The sequence below is a fragment of the Cervus elaphus genome, chromosome 15 (assembly GCF_910594005.1).
Source record: "Cervus elaphus chromosome 15, mCerEla1.1, whole genome shotgun sequence".
In the NCBI taxonomy this organism is placed as follows: domain Eukaryota; kingdom Metazoa; phylum Chordata; class Mammalia; order Artiodactyla; family Cervidae; genus Cervus; species Cervus elaphus.
This window is the reverse complement of record NC_057829.1, coordinates 25,913,180-25,929,179: the sequence shown is the minus strand read 5'-3', so window position 1 is coordinate 25,929,179 and position 16,000 is coordinate 25,913,180. Positions and strand designations below refer to the sequence as shown.

Here is a 16,000-nt window from a genome sequence, read left to right as displayed (position 1 = left end):
CCTAGAAAGTGGTGGTTCTCAACCCCAGCTACCATGTAAGAATCTCCTGGGGGTGATGTTAAATAATACAGATGCCTGGGCCCACCCCAGCCCAATTCAAACAGAGTCTCCAAGAGGGAGTCCTGGGAAATAGCACACTTGAAAACTCCAAGTGATTCCAGTGTACAGCCTGCATAGAGAATCTCTTTTTCAGGGTAAATAGGAAGAACTCAATAGGATGTGCCTGGAAACACAGGTTGCTGCTATATGAACTAAAACACTGGGGTGAAGCCTAAAAATAGAACTTGAGCTAAACATCCATATACTTTGTCTATGCAGTATTTTAATATGTGTATATATATACATAATTTATTTATTTATTATTTTTTGCTGCATGTGGGCTTCCTCTAGTTCTGGTGAGCAGGGGCTATTCTTCATTAGGTAGAATGAAGAGTATGGTGCATGGGCTTCTCATTGTGGTGGCTTCTTGTTGAAGAGCCTGGGGTCTAGGCTCACAGGCTTCAGTAGTCGAGGCATGTGGGCTCAGCAGTTGCAGTTCCCAAGCTCCAGAGCACAGGCTCAATAGTTGTGGTGCATGCTCTGAGGCATGTGGAAGCTTCTGAGACCAGGGATTGAACCTGTGTCCCCCGCACTGGCAGGTGGATTCTTATCCACTGTAAGACCAAGGAAATCTGTCTATGGAGTATTAATACAGAGTTATCTTGAGCTATCTGGACCAGAGGGCATGAACTGGAGCTTTTGGGGCCGTATGTGGACCACTAACGTATTTTATATGGGTTGTAGTATTGCAAATAATTTTGACTTAATATTAGAAAATGAGATATTCCATCAAATGCCAGATGTCTAGCTTCCTTAGAAAAGTTATAGTATGCAGAAATACTGGACCCTCACTCCCCTAAGGAAAGTCAGCTGAACTGAGCAGGGACTGGGCTCTTTAAGAAGAGACACACGGTCTCCAGTGAACCATAGTCCCCACTACTCCTTCTTGTCCCTCTGAAGTCCATGTTAGTTGTCTTTTATGAATATTGTTTTGCTCTGTTGTTTTCCTAAGCCAGCAAAAGTACTCCTCTGTTCCCTTGTCTCTATCAAAAGCTGAAAAATTAAAGACAGTTGGATACTTTGTTTTTCGTCTGCTGCTTTCTTTGTTTACATTACCTGTTTGGTCTTCATGTCAACCTCTGACTGAATTCCCCAATGTTTACTAGGGTCGTGGGGGCCATGAAGGTGAACAAGGAGAGGTTTGTGGTTGAGTGGGGGACTGGAAGGCTCTCTAATAGTAAAAAACACTTAATCATTCCGGATACAGCTTAAGACACGGGAAAAGTGTCTGCTAAAGTCATCAGTTACTGTAGTCTGTCAGGCGAAATCAGCTCCTTAACTATTCCCACATTTGATGCAGTAATGAGGTGTAATCATACCTTTTGCTCTTGCTGCTTGGTCGCTGTGATTACATTAACCAGACCTTCTAGCCCTGCCAAGCTGGGGCAACTGGGCTTCCTATCGTTCCCCTGCATTTTTACGGTTTCCTAGAGTGGGAGCTGGCCTTGTGCTCGGGACAGAGGAAGCCCCAGTAGCTGGGAAAAGCTCTCTTTGCAAGGCTGTGGCCTCAGTGGAGGCTCAGCTTCTGACCCTGCTGGGCCATTGACTTCATCTGTGAATTCAAGTGACTCACTTTTTTCTCCTGACCCGTTAATAAAATGATTACAGGGAATCCTAAAGTTTCCTTCCATATCTTGAAAAACAAAGCGAGCCAACCTCACTGGGGTGTGAGGGAGGGTGGAGCCCAGGGCTCTGGGGAGGGTGGTGACATGCGTTTCCCTGGAGACAGGTGAGGCAGTGACCAGGCCAGCGGGGTTCCCACTGGAGCTTGGGGCACAGGAATTCACGAGCCCAGGCCCCACATCTGGAGATGCAGAGGCCTGCCAAGCAGCCCCCACCCTGACCTGGGGCCTTTAGCTGAGATCAGAGATCCAGGGAACCGAGACGTGAGTGGCCTTAGCCTGCTGGGACAGGAAGATCTGACTTTTTGCAAGCTTTTTGCTATGGCCAGTGCTTAAGAGCAGAGAGCAGGGGCTCTCCTGGAGTCTGCCTGGGAAAGTAGGAGAGAGAGAGAGAACACTCCACTGTCCCAATGCTCTCAAGTCCTCTAAGCTCGGCCCCAGTAAAGGGAGATTTTTATTGCCTCAAATGAGCACAATTAGGACTGAGCACAATAAGGCTGTTCTTGGGCCTCCTCTGGTTCTCCAGCTGGGTACTCCTTGGGGTGGGGGTGGGGACTTATTCAAATCCACATTCCTCCAGAACCTAGGCCAGGGCCAGCCCAGAGGAGGCCCTCAGCAAGAGAGTTCGAGACCACAGTCTAATCCAGGTGGGAAAGCAAAACCCCACGGAGTTCTGGGGTGCTCACAACTTTTGAACCTTGAGTTTTCCAGTGGTCCTTCCTGGGGCCCTGCTCAGCACCTCCTCAGGACCACTAGGCTGGGCTCCTCACACCAGTGTGCAGGGTCCGCGATACTTACGGGTAATCCCAGAGGACCTCGGTCTCCTTTTTCTCCCTGGACGCCCTTTTCTCCTTTTGCTCCGTCTAGTCCTGCTTCCCCCTGTAGGGAAGGGAGATGGGTGAGATCACAGAAGAGCATGGCCCAGACAACTCACCCTTGCACTCTTGGGGTCCTGGAGACAGGGGTGGGTGGTGGTGAGGGGGGCAGACAGAGGAGGGAGGAGGAAGAGGTGGCTCATCCAGGGGTGGCTGGCTGGGGACTCCAGGAATCACTGAATTCTTAGCCTGGCTCCGCTCATGTTAGAGTCCCTTGTGTCTCTGTAGTAACTTTGAGGTCCCCAAAGGGAAAGGAGATGGCAAGAGAGGAGACAAATCCCCATGAGTTCCAGGTCAGGCATTGGCATAGACGACTATTTGCGTAGCAGAAAAACTGGGACGCTGGGGATCCTGGCTGGCAAATGCCTGAAATGCCGCCACTGGATCTCTGAGTCTCCCAAACTAATCAGGGAAAGAAACTGTCCCCCGGAGAATGTCAGTGCAGGAGACACAGGCTTCCCCATGCCAGTGGCTTGCAGCCTCTTGTATCCATTTGAGATGTTGAGGGAGGGAGTTGGGAGAATCCCAGGCCAGAGTCCAGTGGGCTTGGTCCCAGGAAGGAGTCCCATGCTCTGCCACCCTCTGTCTCCCACCTATACCTCAGGGTGAGTGAAGGGTCTGGGGTAGGTTACATGGAAAAAGGATCTCATCATTTGCTAAGAATCTAACCTGTCACTCTGTAGGGTCAAATGATGGATGGGAAAATTCTAAATCCAAAGCCTGTCCAGCATCAGTGATGGATGTTAATGGGACCACAGGACTTTATTCTGTCCTAATTCTACCCCACTGGCTAAAGTGTCACATAATCCCATCTAGGGAAGGGGTCAGCTGGTCTGCCTCTGAAGCACTTTCTCTCTTTTCTGTCCTCACCGACAGGGCTGCTTCCTCCACCCCCTCCCCCAGCATCTGCCACGTGACCTCCTCTTACCTTTGGTCCAGGAACGCCTTGGAGCCCCTGCATTTGGAATCAAAACAAGGCACCTCAGAACTGCGTTTCTGGTTAAGTCACTCTCATTGTCCACAAGTTGGACCGCAAAAGGGCAAGGGCTTAGGGTGTAGAGCCTGGCCTGGGATCCCCGCCTGGGGTAGATAGAAGGGAATGCTAAAGGGGGTCTGCTGGGGCTTTCTGGAGTGAGGCCTGAGCCGGGTTTCCCCAGTCAGGTACTAACTGAGAATCTCTCTGTGGCCCCCACAGCTGACTCATGAGAGAATACTCAGTGTCATGAAAGGAAGATTCAGAGAGAACCCAGCAAAAGTGAAATAAATTGATATGTGCAATGTGCTTAGCATAGTATCAGGCACATAGTAAGTTTAAATAAACATTGGCGACTGCCATTATTGCTACTGCTACTACTTGTTCCAGTGGCAATGGGGTGACCCATCCTCATGGGGACTGTGAACCCCACAGAGGCAGGGACCAGCATCTATTGGTCCAGGGGGAGGCTTAGGGATCCTCTAGGTATAATGCAGAGGGGTCCCTTTAAAGGTGCCTTATCACCTGTAAATATGGAAGGGCCAACCTAGTGGAGTCAGTTTTAAACGGGTCACTTTCTATTTTAATCCTGCTGGCTGGTTAGTCAGAATAGAAGAAGGAGAAGAACAGAAGTCTGATAGCAAAGGAACAGAGTGACTCTGACTTTTGTGAGGAAGGACCAGACCCCATGACCAGACCTAGGGGCTGTCAAGCTTGTCAACTCTTTCCAGGAAACCAGGCAATGCCCACGCTCCTTGGTGTCACAGAGATGATGCCTGTTTAAGGTGGGAGGGAAGAGGAGCATGGAGGGCGCATGTGGATGTGAAAATCCCTCCGTGGAAATAGATGATAGTTGACCTAAGGCTGAGACTAAGCCCAGTGACTGCCATGGAGAGGGCACGTTAGGGGCCTAGTCACAGTGGACTGAAACACAGACAAGCCCTCTAAACTTACCGGAGGTCCAGGAGGCCCCTCTGGCCCTGGCGGCCCAGGAACCTAGAAGCCAAAGGGAAATGATTAGCCCACCACTTGTTATACTCTCAGTGGCCCTGCCTTTTGCCATAAGTCTGGGGTCCGGCTGGAGTTGCAAGGGGGAAGACAGAACCGCCAGTACACGGTCTCCCAAACGAAGGCTTAGAACAGGTCAGAAACTCATAAAAACTCATTTCCCTACACAATGTTGAGAAAAAGCCTAATGCCTCAAAATGTCTATTCTTCTAGATGTTTTTGAAAACCCAGAAAATCTGGCAGCCCCAGGCTCTTGTTCTTCAGTTCAGTTCAGTTCAGTCGCTCAGTCGTGTCCAATTCTTTGCTACCCCATGACTGCAGCGCACCAGGCCTCCCTGTCTATCACCAACTCCCGAAGTTTACTCAAACTTATTTCCATTGAGTCAGTGATGCCATCCAACCATCTCATCCTCTGCCATCCCTTTCTCCTCCCGCCTTCAATCTTTCCCAGCATCAGGGTCTTTTCAAATGAGTCAGCTCTTTGCATCAGGTGGCCAAAGTATTGGAGTTTCAGCTTCAACATCAGTCCTTCCAATGAACATTCAGGACTGATTTCCTTTAGGATGGACTGGTTGGATCTCCTTGCAGTCCAAGGGACTCTCAAGAGTCTTCTCCAACACCACAGTTCAAAAGCACCAATTCTTCAGTGCTCAGCTTTCTTTATAGTCCAACTCTCACATCCATACATGGCTACTGGAAAAACCATAGCCTCGACTAGACGGACCTTTGTTGGCAAAGTAATGTCTTTGCTTGTTAATATGCTAGGTTGACCATAACTTTTCTTCCAAGAAGTAAGCGTCTTTTAATTTCATGGCTGCAGTCACCATCTGCAGTTATTTTGGAGCCCAAGAAAATAAAGTCTGCCACTGTTTCCACTGTTTCCCCATCTATTTGCCATGAAGTGATGGGACTGGATGCCATGATCTTAGTTTTCTGAATGTTGAGCTTTAAGCCAACTTTTTCACTCTCCTCTTTCACTTTCATCAAGAGGATCTTTAGTCCTTCATTTTCTGCCATAAGGGTGGCGTCATCTGCATATCTGAGGTTATTGATATTTCTCCCGGCAATCTTGACTCCAGCTTGTGCTTCCTTCAGCCCAGCGTTTCTCATGTTGTACTCTGCATATAAGTTTAAGCAGGGTGACAACATACAGCCTTGACGTACTCCTTTCCCTATTTGGAACCAATCTGTTGTTTCATGTCCAGTTCTAACTATTGCTTCCTGCCCTGCATACAGATTTCTCAAGAGGCAGGTCAGGTGGTCTGGTATGCCCATCTCTTTCAGAATTTTCCACAGTTTGTGGTGATCCACACAGTCAAAGGCTTTGGCATAGTCAATAAAGCAGAAATAGATGTTTTTCTGGAACTCTCTTGCTTTTTCAATAATCTAACGGATGTTGGCAATTTGATCTCTGGTTCCTCTGCCTTTTCTAAAACGAGCTTGAACATCTGGAAGTTCACGGTTCACGTACTGTTGAACCTGTTCTTGTTCTTGCCTGGCAACAATTACCTGAAGCTCAAGGAGAGTTTTCCCTGCTTGGTGGGGCTTCAGTTCTTTGGTTTACCCTAGTCCTCACCACTCCCTATTGTTTTCTGCTATTATTATTTTTTTTTGGCTGTGCCACGCAGCATGTGGGATCTTAGCTCCCTGACTAGGAAGTACACCTGTGTCCCCCCAAACTGCAAGTGCAGAGTCTTAACCACTGCAACCCCAGGGAAGTCCCTCTCTATTGTTTTGAACCCAGACCTTTTGCATTCATTTGTTGCATGCTTGGTCCTGGCTGGCATTTGGGTTTGAGACCTTTAGCTTAAAGAAACAGATTGGTTATCTGGAATGGAAGGAGACTGAGATGCTTCTCAAGACTATTCCTCAAGCTCCCCAGGGTGGTAACAGGAGGGGGAATATGGGTCTCCATTTCCTTTGAAGGTAGGTTAAAGTAGAAGAGATTTGGACTGGACAGTGAAGATGAAGGAACCCTGGGAGGTCTTCCTCTCAGAGGAGGATGCTGTGAAGGGTAGATTCTGTCTCCGGTGAAGATGGACATCCATTTGTCCACAGTCAGTTACCCAAGAGCTGGGAGGAGACCTGCCTGCTCTTTTCTGAGTGGGTCCCCCTACTTCAGCTTCTGGACTCTCCTTGGGCTCTTCACCTTTCTAGGGACAGAATCCCCTGGAGTGAGGCCAGCATGGGAACCCTCTGCCAGGTGACCACAAAGGCAGCCGTTGCACTCGGCAGACAGGGAACTCCTGTTGTCCTTGGCCACGTGGAGTTTTTAGCTCTGCAATACTGTAGTCACCTTGTAGGGAATGCAATCTTTGCAAACTCTACCTTCTTAAAAAAAATGTTTACTACTTTTTTTCTTAGTATAAACAAGTAAATCATATATCCTGATGGGGGTAGAGGTTATAAAAATCATGAATATATTAAAATTCATAGACCCTTACACACATCCCTGAAAAGTCACTTTTACTATGTGAGAATTTAAAATATTAAAAATTTTAAAGGAATACAAATTCATTAACATAGCAACTAAAGAGAATGTCTCCCTATGGCTGATTCATGTTGAGGTTTGACAGAAAACAACAAAATTCTGTAAAGCAATTATCCTTCAGTTAAAAAATAAATACATTTTAAAAATTAATTAATTAAAAAAAGAATTGAAAGAAGGAAAAAGCCTAAATATCTCTGAGTAATGCTAATATTTTGTTTTATTTCCTTCTATACTTTCTTGATACATAAAATGTATTTGAATGTGTATCTATACTTATGATGATATTATATATATATATGTATAAAATTTGGTTCTTTTTTTCACTTAAAACCCATTTTTTCATTTTTGCATGTTCCCCAAAAACCTCCTTTCCATGTTGATGTGCTCTTCACCAAATGGAATAAAAATGAGTTCCTACTAGCCAGGGCTTGGAGCAGGGCTTGGCATAAGAAAAACTCTCCAACATGGGGACTATTATTACCATTAGTATTGTTGCGGTAAGTTATTTAATCATTTCCTCCTTGTTAGAAATGCAGGCTGTTTCCAATTTGTACTTTAAATACATCTGGAAGGAACATTTTTGCATATTATGCGTTTCCTGAATTTCAGAGCATTTCCTTAGGAGGCTATCCAAATAAATAACACACGTGTTCTATAATCAAGTCTGGGTTACTAAATGCTGACGGGGCTTGGGGACACTGAAGGGTGACTGAGGAGACTTCTCCGGGGACTGAGATTCTTTGGGGGTCTCTCCCTGCGGTGGTGTTGGGGTGAGATTCTTTGGGGGTCTCTCCCTGCGGTGGTGTTGGGGTGAGATTCTTTGGGGGTCTCTCCCTGCGGTGGTGTTGGGGTGAGATTCTTTGGGGGTCTCTCCCTGCGGTGGTGTTGGGGTGAGATTCTTTGGGGGTCTCTCCCTGCGGTGGTGTTGGGGTGAGATTCTTTGGGGGTCTCTCCCTGCGGTGGTGTTGGGGTGAGATTCTTTGGGGGGTCTCTCCCTGCGGTGGTGTTGGGGTGAGATTCTTTGGGGGTCTCTCCCTGCGGTGGTGTTGGGGTGAGATTCTTTGGGGGTCTCTCCCTGCGGTGGTGTTGGGGTGAGATTCTTTGGGGGTCTCTCCCTGCGGTGGTGTTGGGGTGAGATTCTTTGGGGGTCTCTCCCTGCGGTGGTGTTGGGGTGAGATTCTTTGCGGGGTCTCTCCCTGCGGTGGTGTTGGGGTGAGATTCTTTGGGGGTCTCTCCCTGCAGTGGTGTTGGGGTGGCGCAGGCTCTCCCAACAAACAGCCTCTCCCTCACGCATCCTTGATTTCTCTTGTTTTCCTGGCTCTTTCCTTGAGCCTGGTCCCCTCCTGTCTTATGAGAAGGTGGCTTCCATCCTGACTACCTCTCACTCCACTGTTCTCTCCTTTCCCCTTCACCACCACACTTCTCATAAGAATACTGTCTCTCTGGAAACCCTACCTCTGGAGCTTCTGGGCAAACTCCTACAGACCCTGCTCCAATGACCCATCCTCTGGGGTGCTCACCCGACTCCCTGAGCTGTTGCCATTCTAGTGCCCACAACTGGAGATTGTTTGCTGCCCAGGAGCGGTCTGTTTTTCCTGTCTGCAGGCTCTAGCACTGGGAATGGAACATGGCTGGTGCCATGTGAATGCCACCGAGGGACTTGACCAGTGGAGCGAACTTCACAACAACGATCCTGAAGTGCTCAGGAAATGTTGTTTCCTGCCCTCTTCCTGTGCCAGGCAGTTGTGAATTTCATTCTGGAGCACGGCAATGCTGTGCCCACTGGCGACTGTGGTGTGATGAGGTCCCTGTCACAATCCCCATGACACAAGCCGCAGAGCAGGCACAACCTACCTCCATTCCTGGGTCACCCTTCTCCCCTGGTTCTCCTTTCTCTCCCTGTGGACACAAAACAACACGGCGTGGATGCCAGCACTCCAGGGAGTCCGGGATAGACACCCTCAAATTTGTGACAAACCAGACCGGGATTAGGCTATGTCTAGGTGTCTGCAAAGATCACCTGGGAAGCTACGGGGGGTAACTGGCCTGAAGATGAAGACCAGGGCAGGGAGCCTGTGATCACTGGCTTCCTGTATCTGAGGTTCTATTAATAGCACATGGGAGGAGAGGCTGATATTCTGCATGGATCCTGTAGGGTAGAGACCCTAGCATAGACCTGGGACTTGTCTCTAACTAATAGAATATGGCCTGTGGCAAAGGTGATGGTCTGTCTCTCTTGTGATTATGTTATAAGCTTAGGTACAAATTATACAGATGTTATACAACTGATAGGTTAAGACTGTGTTACAAGTATGTCTCTCTCTCACACACACACACACACACATGCACACACACCTCTGTCTTGCTTGCGTGCACTGAGATGCTCCTCCTGGCCTTGGCCTTGAAGAAGCAAGCTACTGTAATGTGCTCTGCCTACTATGAGAAAGGCTGTGTGGTCGGGAACTATAGGTGGCCTGTAGGAGCTGAGGGACTCAGTCCTACTATAGAAAGGACTGGATTATGCCAACAGCAGCAAGCTTGGAAGAGGACCCCAGCACTAAATGGGAATGCAGCTGATGGCAACCTGACTGCAGCTTCAAGAGGCGCTGGGCGGAGGCCCCATGCCAGGACTCCTGACCCATGGGACTGCCATAACACATGTGTGTTGTTTTAAGCCACTGAATTTGTGGTGACTTGCTATGCAGCTACCGAAAGCAAATATGGCTCCAGAAGCAGAGCCAGGCCCACAGGGTGTTGATGGAGGACCCTCACGCCACATAGGGAGCACTCCCTCCAGTTTGGAGGGGACACGGCAGGAGGCCACCAGCTGCCCGCCTGTCCCAGCTGAGTGGGCAGTCAGTGGCCTCCGAGGGCCCCAGCACTGGGTCAGAGGTAGGACTGGTTGACCTCTGAGGTTCTTTCTACCTCTAAGAGGGGAATTTCTCCAAGTCCAAGGTTCTGGCACCTGTGAACTCTGTACGCCCCTGGAGAGGGAGGCCACCATGTTGTGAGCGGAGGGAGCTGGAGCCCCTGTTGACACCCATCTGCCCCTCAGGGAGCAGCTGCTCATCCAGAGGACCCTCCCACCCCCAGGCTGGGACGGCAGATGAGGTCAGGGCAGCCTCATCACACCAGGCGCCTGCTAGGCAGGTGACCGCAGTCAGGGCACCCGACTTGCTTGCCCTCATCAGCAGAGGCCCGCTGACTACTGTGATGCTTGTCCTCTCGCCTTACTATAAATCCTGGGAGCCCGATTGGGCCAGGAAGTCCAGTCGCGCCGGGTCTCCCTGGGTCACCTGGTTCTCCTTTCTCCCCAGTTGGGCCGTCTAGACCCTACGGATTGACAAAGATCTCTGTTAACCAAGGGCTAGGTCATAACACTGAGGTCTGCGGACCAGCTGTGGCCTGCACGTGGGACCCCCTTCCCCCGAGAGCAGATGTCTAGGGTGCTGTCCATTTCTCAGATGGAAGCTGTGAGGCCCAAAGAAGGTTCCTAGGTCAAACCCAGCTGGCCTGGGCAAGGTGCCTTGTTAGTACCTCCCTTGGGTCTAGGGCTTCTGTATGCTGTCCCAAGAGACAGTTTTACACCCACAACTTTATCTTCCCAACAACCCAGTGAGGTATCCAGGGACGGCATTATCATCCCCATTTTACAGACGAGGAAACTGAGGCTCTGCCAGGCTCAGGGACTTTCCTGTGAATGGGAGATGACAGAGCAGGACCCAGGTCTCTTGAGGGAGGAAACTAGCTTTCATAAAGTAAGCCTGGAGGAGGAAGCAGGTGAGCCCCTGTCCCCGGCTCCCGACCCTGGTTTCCAGCTGCACCGGGCACAGCACACAGCTGTATCACGCTAGGTGGGCCTGGCACTCACCGGTGGTCCTGGCTGCCCCGTCTCCCCTTTCTCCCCCTTCTCTCCTGGGCTCCCCGGGAGGCCATCTTCTCCCTTCATTCCTGCAGGCCCAGGCTTTCCTGGGGGGCCTTGGGGACCAGGAGGGCCCACATCTCCTGGTTTGCCTCGAGGTCCCTCGAGAAAAGATCAGCAACACGTATTAGATACACCCATGGAGGATCGAGGGGAAGAACATGAAAGAATGGGGTGCGGGGGGCCCTAAGGACTTGGCTCTTGGGTGCTTTATTGGACCAGGCAGAGAGCCTGTGCAGCGTGGGTCTGCCTGGCTCCTCCTGGGGCCAGCACTGGGGCTCGGGAGGCTTCTACAGGTGGGTCCCCCCTCCCCTCTTCTCGCTTCCGCACTAGGTGTGCACCCGGGCTCCCTCCAGAGCCTTCTGCACCCTCACCCCCGGGGCAAAGACTATCTTTAGAGGTTTGTCTGGGCGTGTGCTTACCTTTTCCCCGTCGAGTCCGGGAGGGCCTGGCAGTCCAATCTCCCCCTGCAGCCAGAACAAGCCAAGGTCACTCTCGGACCAGAGGAGAATGGTAACCATTACATATATGGCACTTGGTGTGGCAGGTGTCCTCAGCACTCACGCAGAAGGTAGGTACTTTCACTGACTCTGTTTTAGAGGTGAGTGAGAGTCCCCCAGTGCAGAGTTGTGAGCCCAAGGCCTGTGGTTAATGAACGGTGGATCCCGGTTTGATTCCTAGGCAGGGAAGATCCCCTGGAGAAGGGAGAGGCTACCCACTCCAGTATTCTTGGGCTTCCCTCGTGGCTCAGATGGTAAAGAATCCGCCTGCTATGTGGGAGACCTGGGTTCAGTCCTTGGGTTGGGAAGATGCCCTGGAGGAGGGCATGGCAACCCACTCCAGGATTCTTGCCTGGAGAATCCCCATGGATAGAGGAGCCTGGCGGGCTACAGTCTGTGGGGTCACAAAGAGTCAGACATGACTGAGTGACTAAATACAGCACAGCAAATAACCAGCTATACCACCAAAGCAAGCTGAGAGGAAAGAGCAGTGAATTCCTCCTGGTAGATCAGGTAAGGCTTCAGGGAGGAGGTGGCAGCCTTCAAGGTGGGATTGAAACATGAGGACTTTGAAAGGTAGGGGAGACAAGAAGGGACTTTAGGGCAGAAGGTCTCATGAGTGGAGGACAGAAGGACAATGAGCGTGGCTTTCTGAGAAAATCCACAGGGATGAGGGCAGAGGATAAAAGGAAGCAGGAATGGAGGGAGGGGTGAGACTGGGGAGGGGCTTAAGTGCTACGTGCTGTGATGGCGGGTTGAGTCCCTGCTGTGGGTCCAGCTAGGGTGGGAGCTCGTCTAGACCCAGGCCTCACTGTAACAGAGGGGCCTGTGAGTTACAGGAGCCTGAGACCAGACAGTGAGGGAAGAACGGCAGAGTTGAGGGTGTGGGAGGGATGGTGGGCAGGTGGTGCCTTGGAGCTTGGGGAGAATTGCAGGCTGGAGTGGGGTGGTGGCCCTGGGAACATGAGAAGGATACAGATGGGGGCAGCCATAGGGTCCCATGCTCAGAGACACATGCAGGGCTTCTGCAGGGTCTGCATCTGCCTTGTCAAGACAGTGTTACCTTCTCGCCTGGGATCCCCGGAGCTCCGGGTGGGCCGATCTGCCCAGGAAGACCAGGGGGCCCCTAGGAAAGGAAAGAGAGACCTGAGGGAGAACATTATGACTGAGGACGGATGGCCTGTCTCCAGGGAGGTGTATGTGGAGGCTGATTATTTCCAAACATTTCATCAGCGGTAGGAACACTTTTTTTTTTTTTTTTCAAAGAAAATAACAAGGAGACTCCACAGTGTAAGGCAGGTAAGCTCTGAGTGTGTTTAGGCTAAAGACAGGGTTGGGGATCCTAGAGTCACACCTATCAGCCTTTTCCTCCCCTTCCCTCTGCACCCTGGGGGCTCCTTGGTTTCCTAGAAGATAAATCTGACCTTCCCTGACAGTGATTTAGAAATGTCTCTGGGAAACAACCCAAATGTCCATCAACAGGTGAATGTCTGGTACATTCACACAGTGGAATACTGTACAGCAGTGAAAAGAGCCAAGCACTGCACAGGCCATGCCATAAAAGAAAGAGGCTCTGACACGTGATGCAGAGCAAAAGAAGCCAGAGGCAGATGCTGACATACTGACTGACTCCATTCTTAAGAAACTCCAGAACTGAAGACAGACCTAAGCTAGGGTGATAGAAAGCAGATCAGTGGGGTGAGTGTGGGACTGACTCTTGAGTCTCAGGAAGGAATTTTCTGGAGTGATCGAGGTGGTGGATACAAGACTATATACATTTGTCAAAACTCAACAAATTCTACACCTAAAGTGGGTACATTTTATTGTATGTACAGTTAATTCAAGGTTGATTTTAAAAATTAAGAAATTTTTCCATGAAAGTTTTGTTTCAAATAGCTATTTCAAATAATATATTTTAATGTTTCCAAATGAAGCCCACTATTTCAGAACCATTTGGTTAATACCAATCTCTGGGATTGAGGCATCATGATTGGTGCTTAGTTCTGGATTTGCATCATCTCTAAGTGTGTTCTCTAGCATATGGCCACTAAAAAATATTGAATGACATAAAATGTGAGTAGTTTGAGAACTTCTTGATCTCTCCTCTTTTCTCTGACTTGGAAGTTAAAGCAGGTGGTGATCATTTTAACTGCAGATATTCACTGAGGACCTATCACTGCTGGGCACCCATGCAGGATCCAGGCTTAGAATACACTGGTTTTCCAGATGCAAATAATGAAGTTGATTTCCAGGAAAAGTGGAGGATCGCTACTGATTTCTTAGGATTACACTTTATTAGTGAAAGTTTGGGTAAAAGGAGAAACATAGAAATATCTTCCTCCATACCACTACTTTCTCGATGCCGTTGCAGAGAGAACCCAGCGTTTATTCTTTGACAGGAGTGCCCTGCTGAGTTGAAGAACCACTCCAGATGACAGCTGTGATCCTGCTCAGGCTCAGGCCAGTCCCTGACCCAGGACAACAGGGTCTACGCTAACCTTCTGGTTTGGCTTTCAGGTTGCCCACCCCCAGCCCCCAGTCCAGCACCTGGGGCAGGCCGGGGAGGGAATCAAGGGACGAGGACTCACCATCAAGGCCAGTGTCCGGATCTCCTAAAAATCAACACCACGTGATCAGTTGAAGAGCAAATCAAGAGCCACCTGGAGGGTCCCTCAAAACAGTCCTGGAAGTGTGGGCGCTGAGCCCCTTGAAGGAGCACCACAGAGGGAGACCCTCTCGGGGACTCTGTGCCTTCCAGACTCACCCCACCCTCACCTCTCCCACAGGTTCGTAATCACTGGACAGAGAACACCCCACGAGCACCAAATGCTGTCTACAACAGAGTCAGACATGCTTAAAGGGACCGCAAACTGTCCCTTTACCAGAGAGGGAAGAAAGAAGCATGTCTTCCTTCTAATCACTGACCGGGACCCTCCCTTCATCTTCCCCCTTCTTCTAAGACCCAGATTTAAGGCTCTGATGTACCTCCCTTTAAACACAGCAGAACAAAACACGGATCTACTTGAAAATAAATTAGAGGGACAATTGTTGGCATTAAAAAAAAAATATGTACACCTTGAACATGGATTCACACAGGTACAAGGATTCCTTTAAAGGAGCAGTTCTCAGTCTGGGGTGATTTTGTCCCCCTGGGGACATCCAGCAGTGTGCAGAGACATACTTTGTTTTTTTATAGCTGGGAGGCAATGACATAGGTGCCATCTACTGGGATCTAGTGGGTAGAGACCCGGGATGCTGCTGGACATCCTCTGGCACACGGGTCAGCCTTCTCACAACCAAGATTAACCAGCCCCAGATGTCAGTAACACCCCGCTTTTTAAAAAAAAATTTATGGCATGAGGGATCTTAGTTCCCCAACCAAGGATTGAACCCAGGCTCCCTGCAGTAGAAGCATGGAGTCTTAACCACTGGACCAACTGTCTCTGGGCGGTCCCACTCACCTGGAGAGCCTCGTTGATGTTCCCGTTGTAGTCCACCATCTCTCCTTTCCCAGGTTCTCCCTTGGAGCCCTAGGAGACAAACGATAGCTGTACCCAGGGCCTGGGTCAGCGGGGACCTCAGGACAGGCACCTCCTGCTCCTACAAATGGGATCAGAGCCGACGCTCGCTCCACAGGTGGGTCCAGAGCGTCTGGCGGTGGCTACCGGGGCTCCAGACACGCTCAGGGGATGCTCAGGGAATCCAGAACCAACGGAGAGCCCTGGACTAGACAGACCTGGGGGACGCTGAGTCTGATTGTGGCTGCAATGTCAGACATCCTAGCCAGACAACCTGTCTGGGGCCAGAATGCTCTTCCTGGAGAGCCCCAGATGAGCCACTTCACGCCGTGACCCCAGGGAGCTGAGACATGCTGCCCTGATTCTCTGGATGAGAGATGCACCTACCTTGGGGCCAGTAGGTCCCTGATCTCCAGGTGCTCCAGGCTCCCCCTGTTGCAGGACAAAATTAGAGTGAAATAGGCATAAAGCAGGTACAGAGAATCTGATGTCCCCAGATGGTCTGTGTGTTGGGGCCCTGGAGGGGCTGGGAGGCTCAGCTCAGGGCAGGCCAGGAGGGCGCAGGGCTCCATCTCATGCAGGATCCACCCCTCGGGAAGCGCCTCTGCCAGCCCGCATGGCCCTCTCCCTCTGAGCTCCCTCCAGCTTCATACTGGAAGGTCTTTTTTCTGTCCCGCGTGAGCTGTTGGTGATTCTATCCTTGTTTGTCTGGCCACCTCTCCTCAGTCCCCTAAGTCAGCCACCTCCTTGGGAGCAGAGATCAGACCCTCTGCCCCTCTGTTCCCATCCTGCTCAAGGAGCAAGGGTTCAGAAACTTTGTGCCAATTGCCTGGGTGGTCGCCAATCGCCTTGGAGAGCCCCGGCAGTTCCTGTCTGCTGGTGGAAGACCCAAACTGTGGGAGGAAACACGGGGGGCCAGGGTGAGGGATTAGAAACACCCTGCCTCCTGGAGCAGGTTGGGTGGGGGGGGATTTGTACTTGTTGGAAACAGG

The 16,000-nt window shown here is 50.4% G+C and overlaps 1 protein-coding gene across 17 annotated transcripts in view; it reads right to left on the bottom strand.

Annotated features, from left to right (window-relative positions):
* Positions 1–16,000, bottom strand: part of COL13A1 (collagen type XIII alpha 1 chain) — a 149,890-nt gene that overhangs the window by 18,747 nt on the left and 115,143 nt on the right. For 12 of the 17 annotated variants that reach the window (XM_043925192.1, XM_043925193.1, XM_043925200.1 and 9 more), the window contains 11 exons: positions 15,396–15,440; positions 14,952–15,020; positions 14,079–14,102; positions 12,554–12,616; positions 11,413–11,457; positions 10,940–11,092; positions 10,303–10,401; positions 8,923–8,967; positions 4,524–4,565; positions 3,525–3,551; positions 2,520–2,600 (listed from right to left, as the gene is read on the bottom strand). In XM_043925192.1, coding sequence (XP_043781127.1) covers positions 2,520–2,600; positions 3,525–3,551; positions 4,524–4,565; positions 8,923–8,967; positions 10,303–10,401; positions 10,940–11,092; positions 11,413–11,457; positions 12,554–12,616; positions 14,079–14,102; positions 14,952–15,020; positions 15,396–15,440 — 693 coding nt within the window. The remainder of the gene's footprint in view (positions 1–2,519; positions 2,601–3,524; positions 3,552–4,523; positions 4,566–8,922; positions 8,968–10,302; positions 10,402–10,939; positions 11,093–11,412; positions 11,458–12,553; positions 12,617–14,078; positions 14,103–14,951; positions 15,021–15,395; positions 15,441–16,000) is intronic. The other 5 variants (XM_043925201.1, XM_043925204.1, XM_043925207.1 and 2 more) reach the window with 2 other exon arrangements.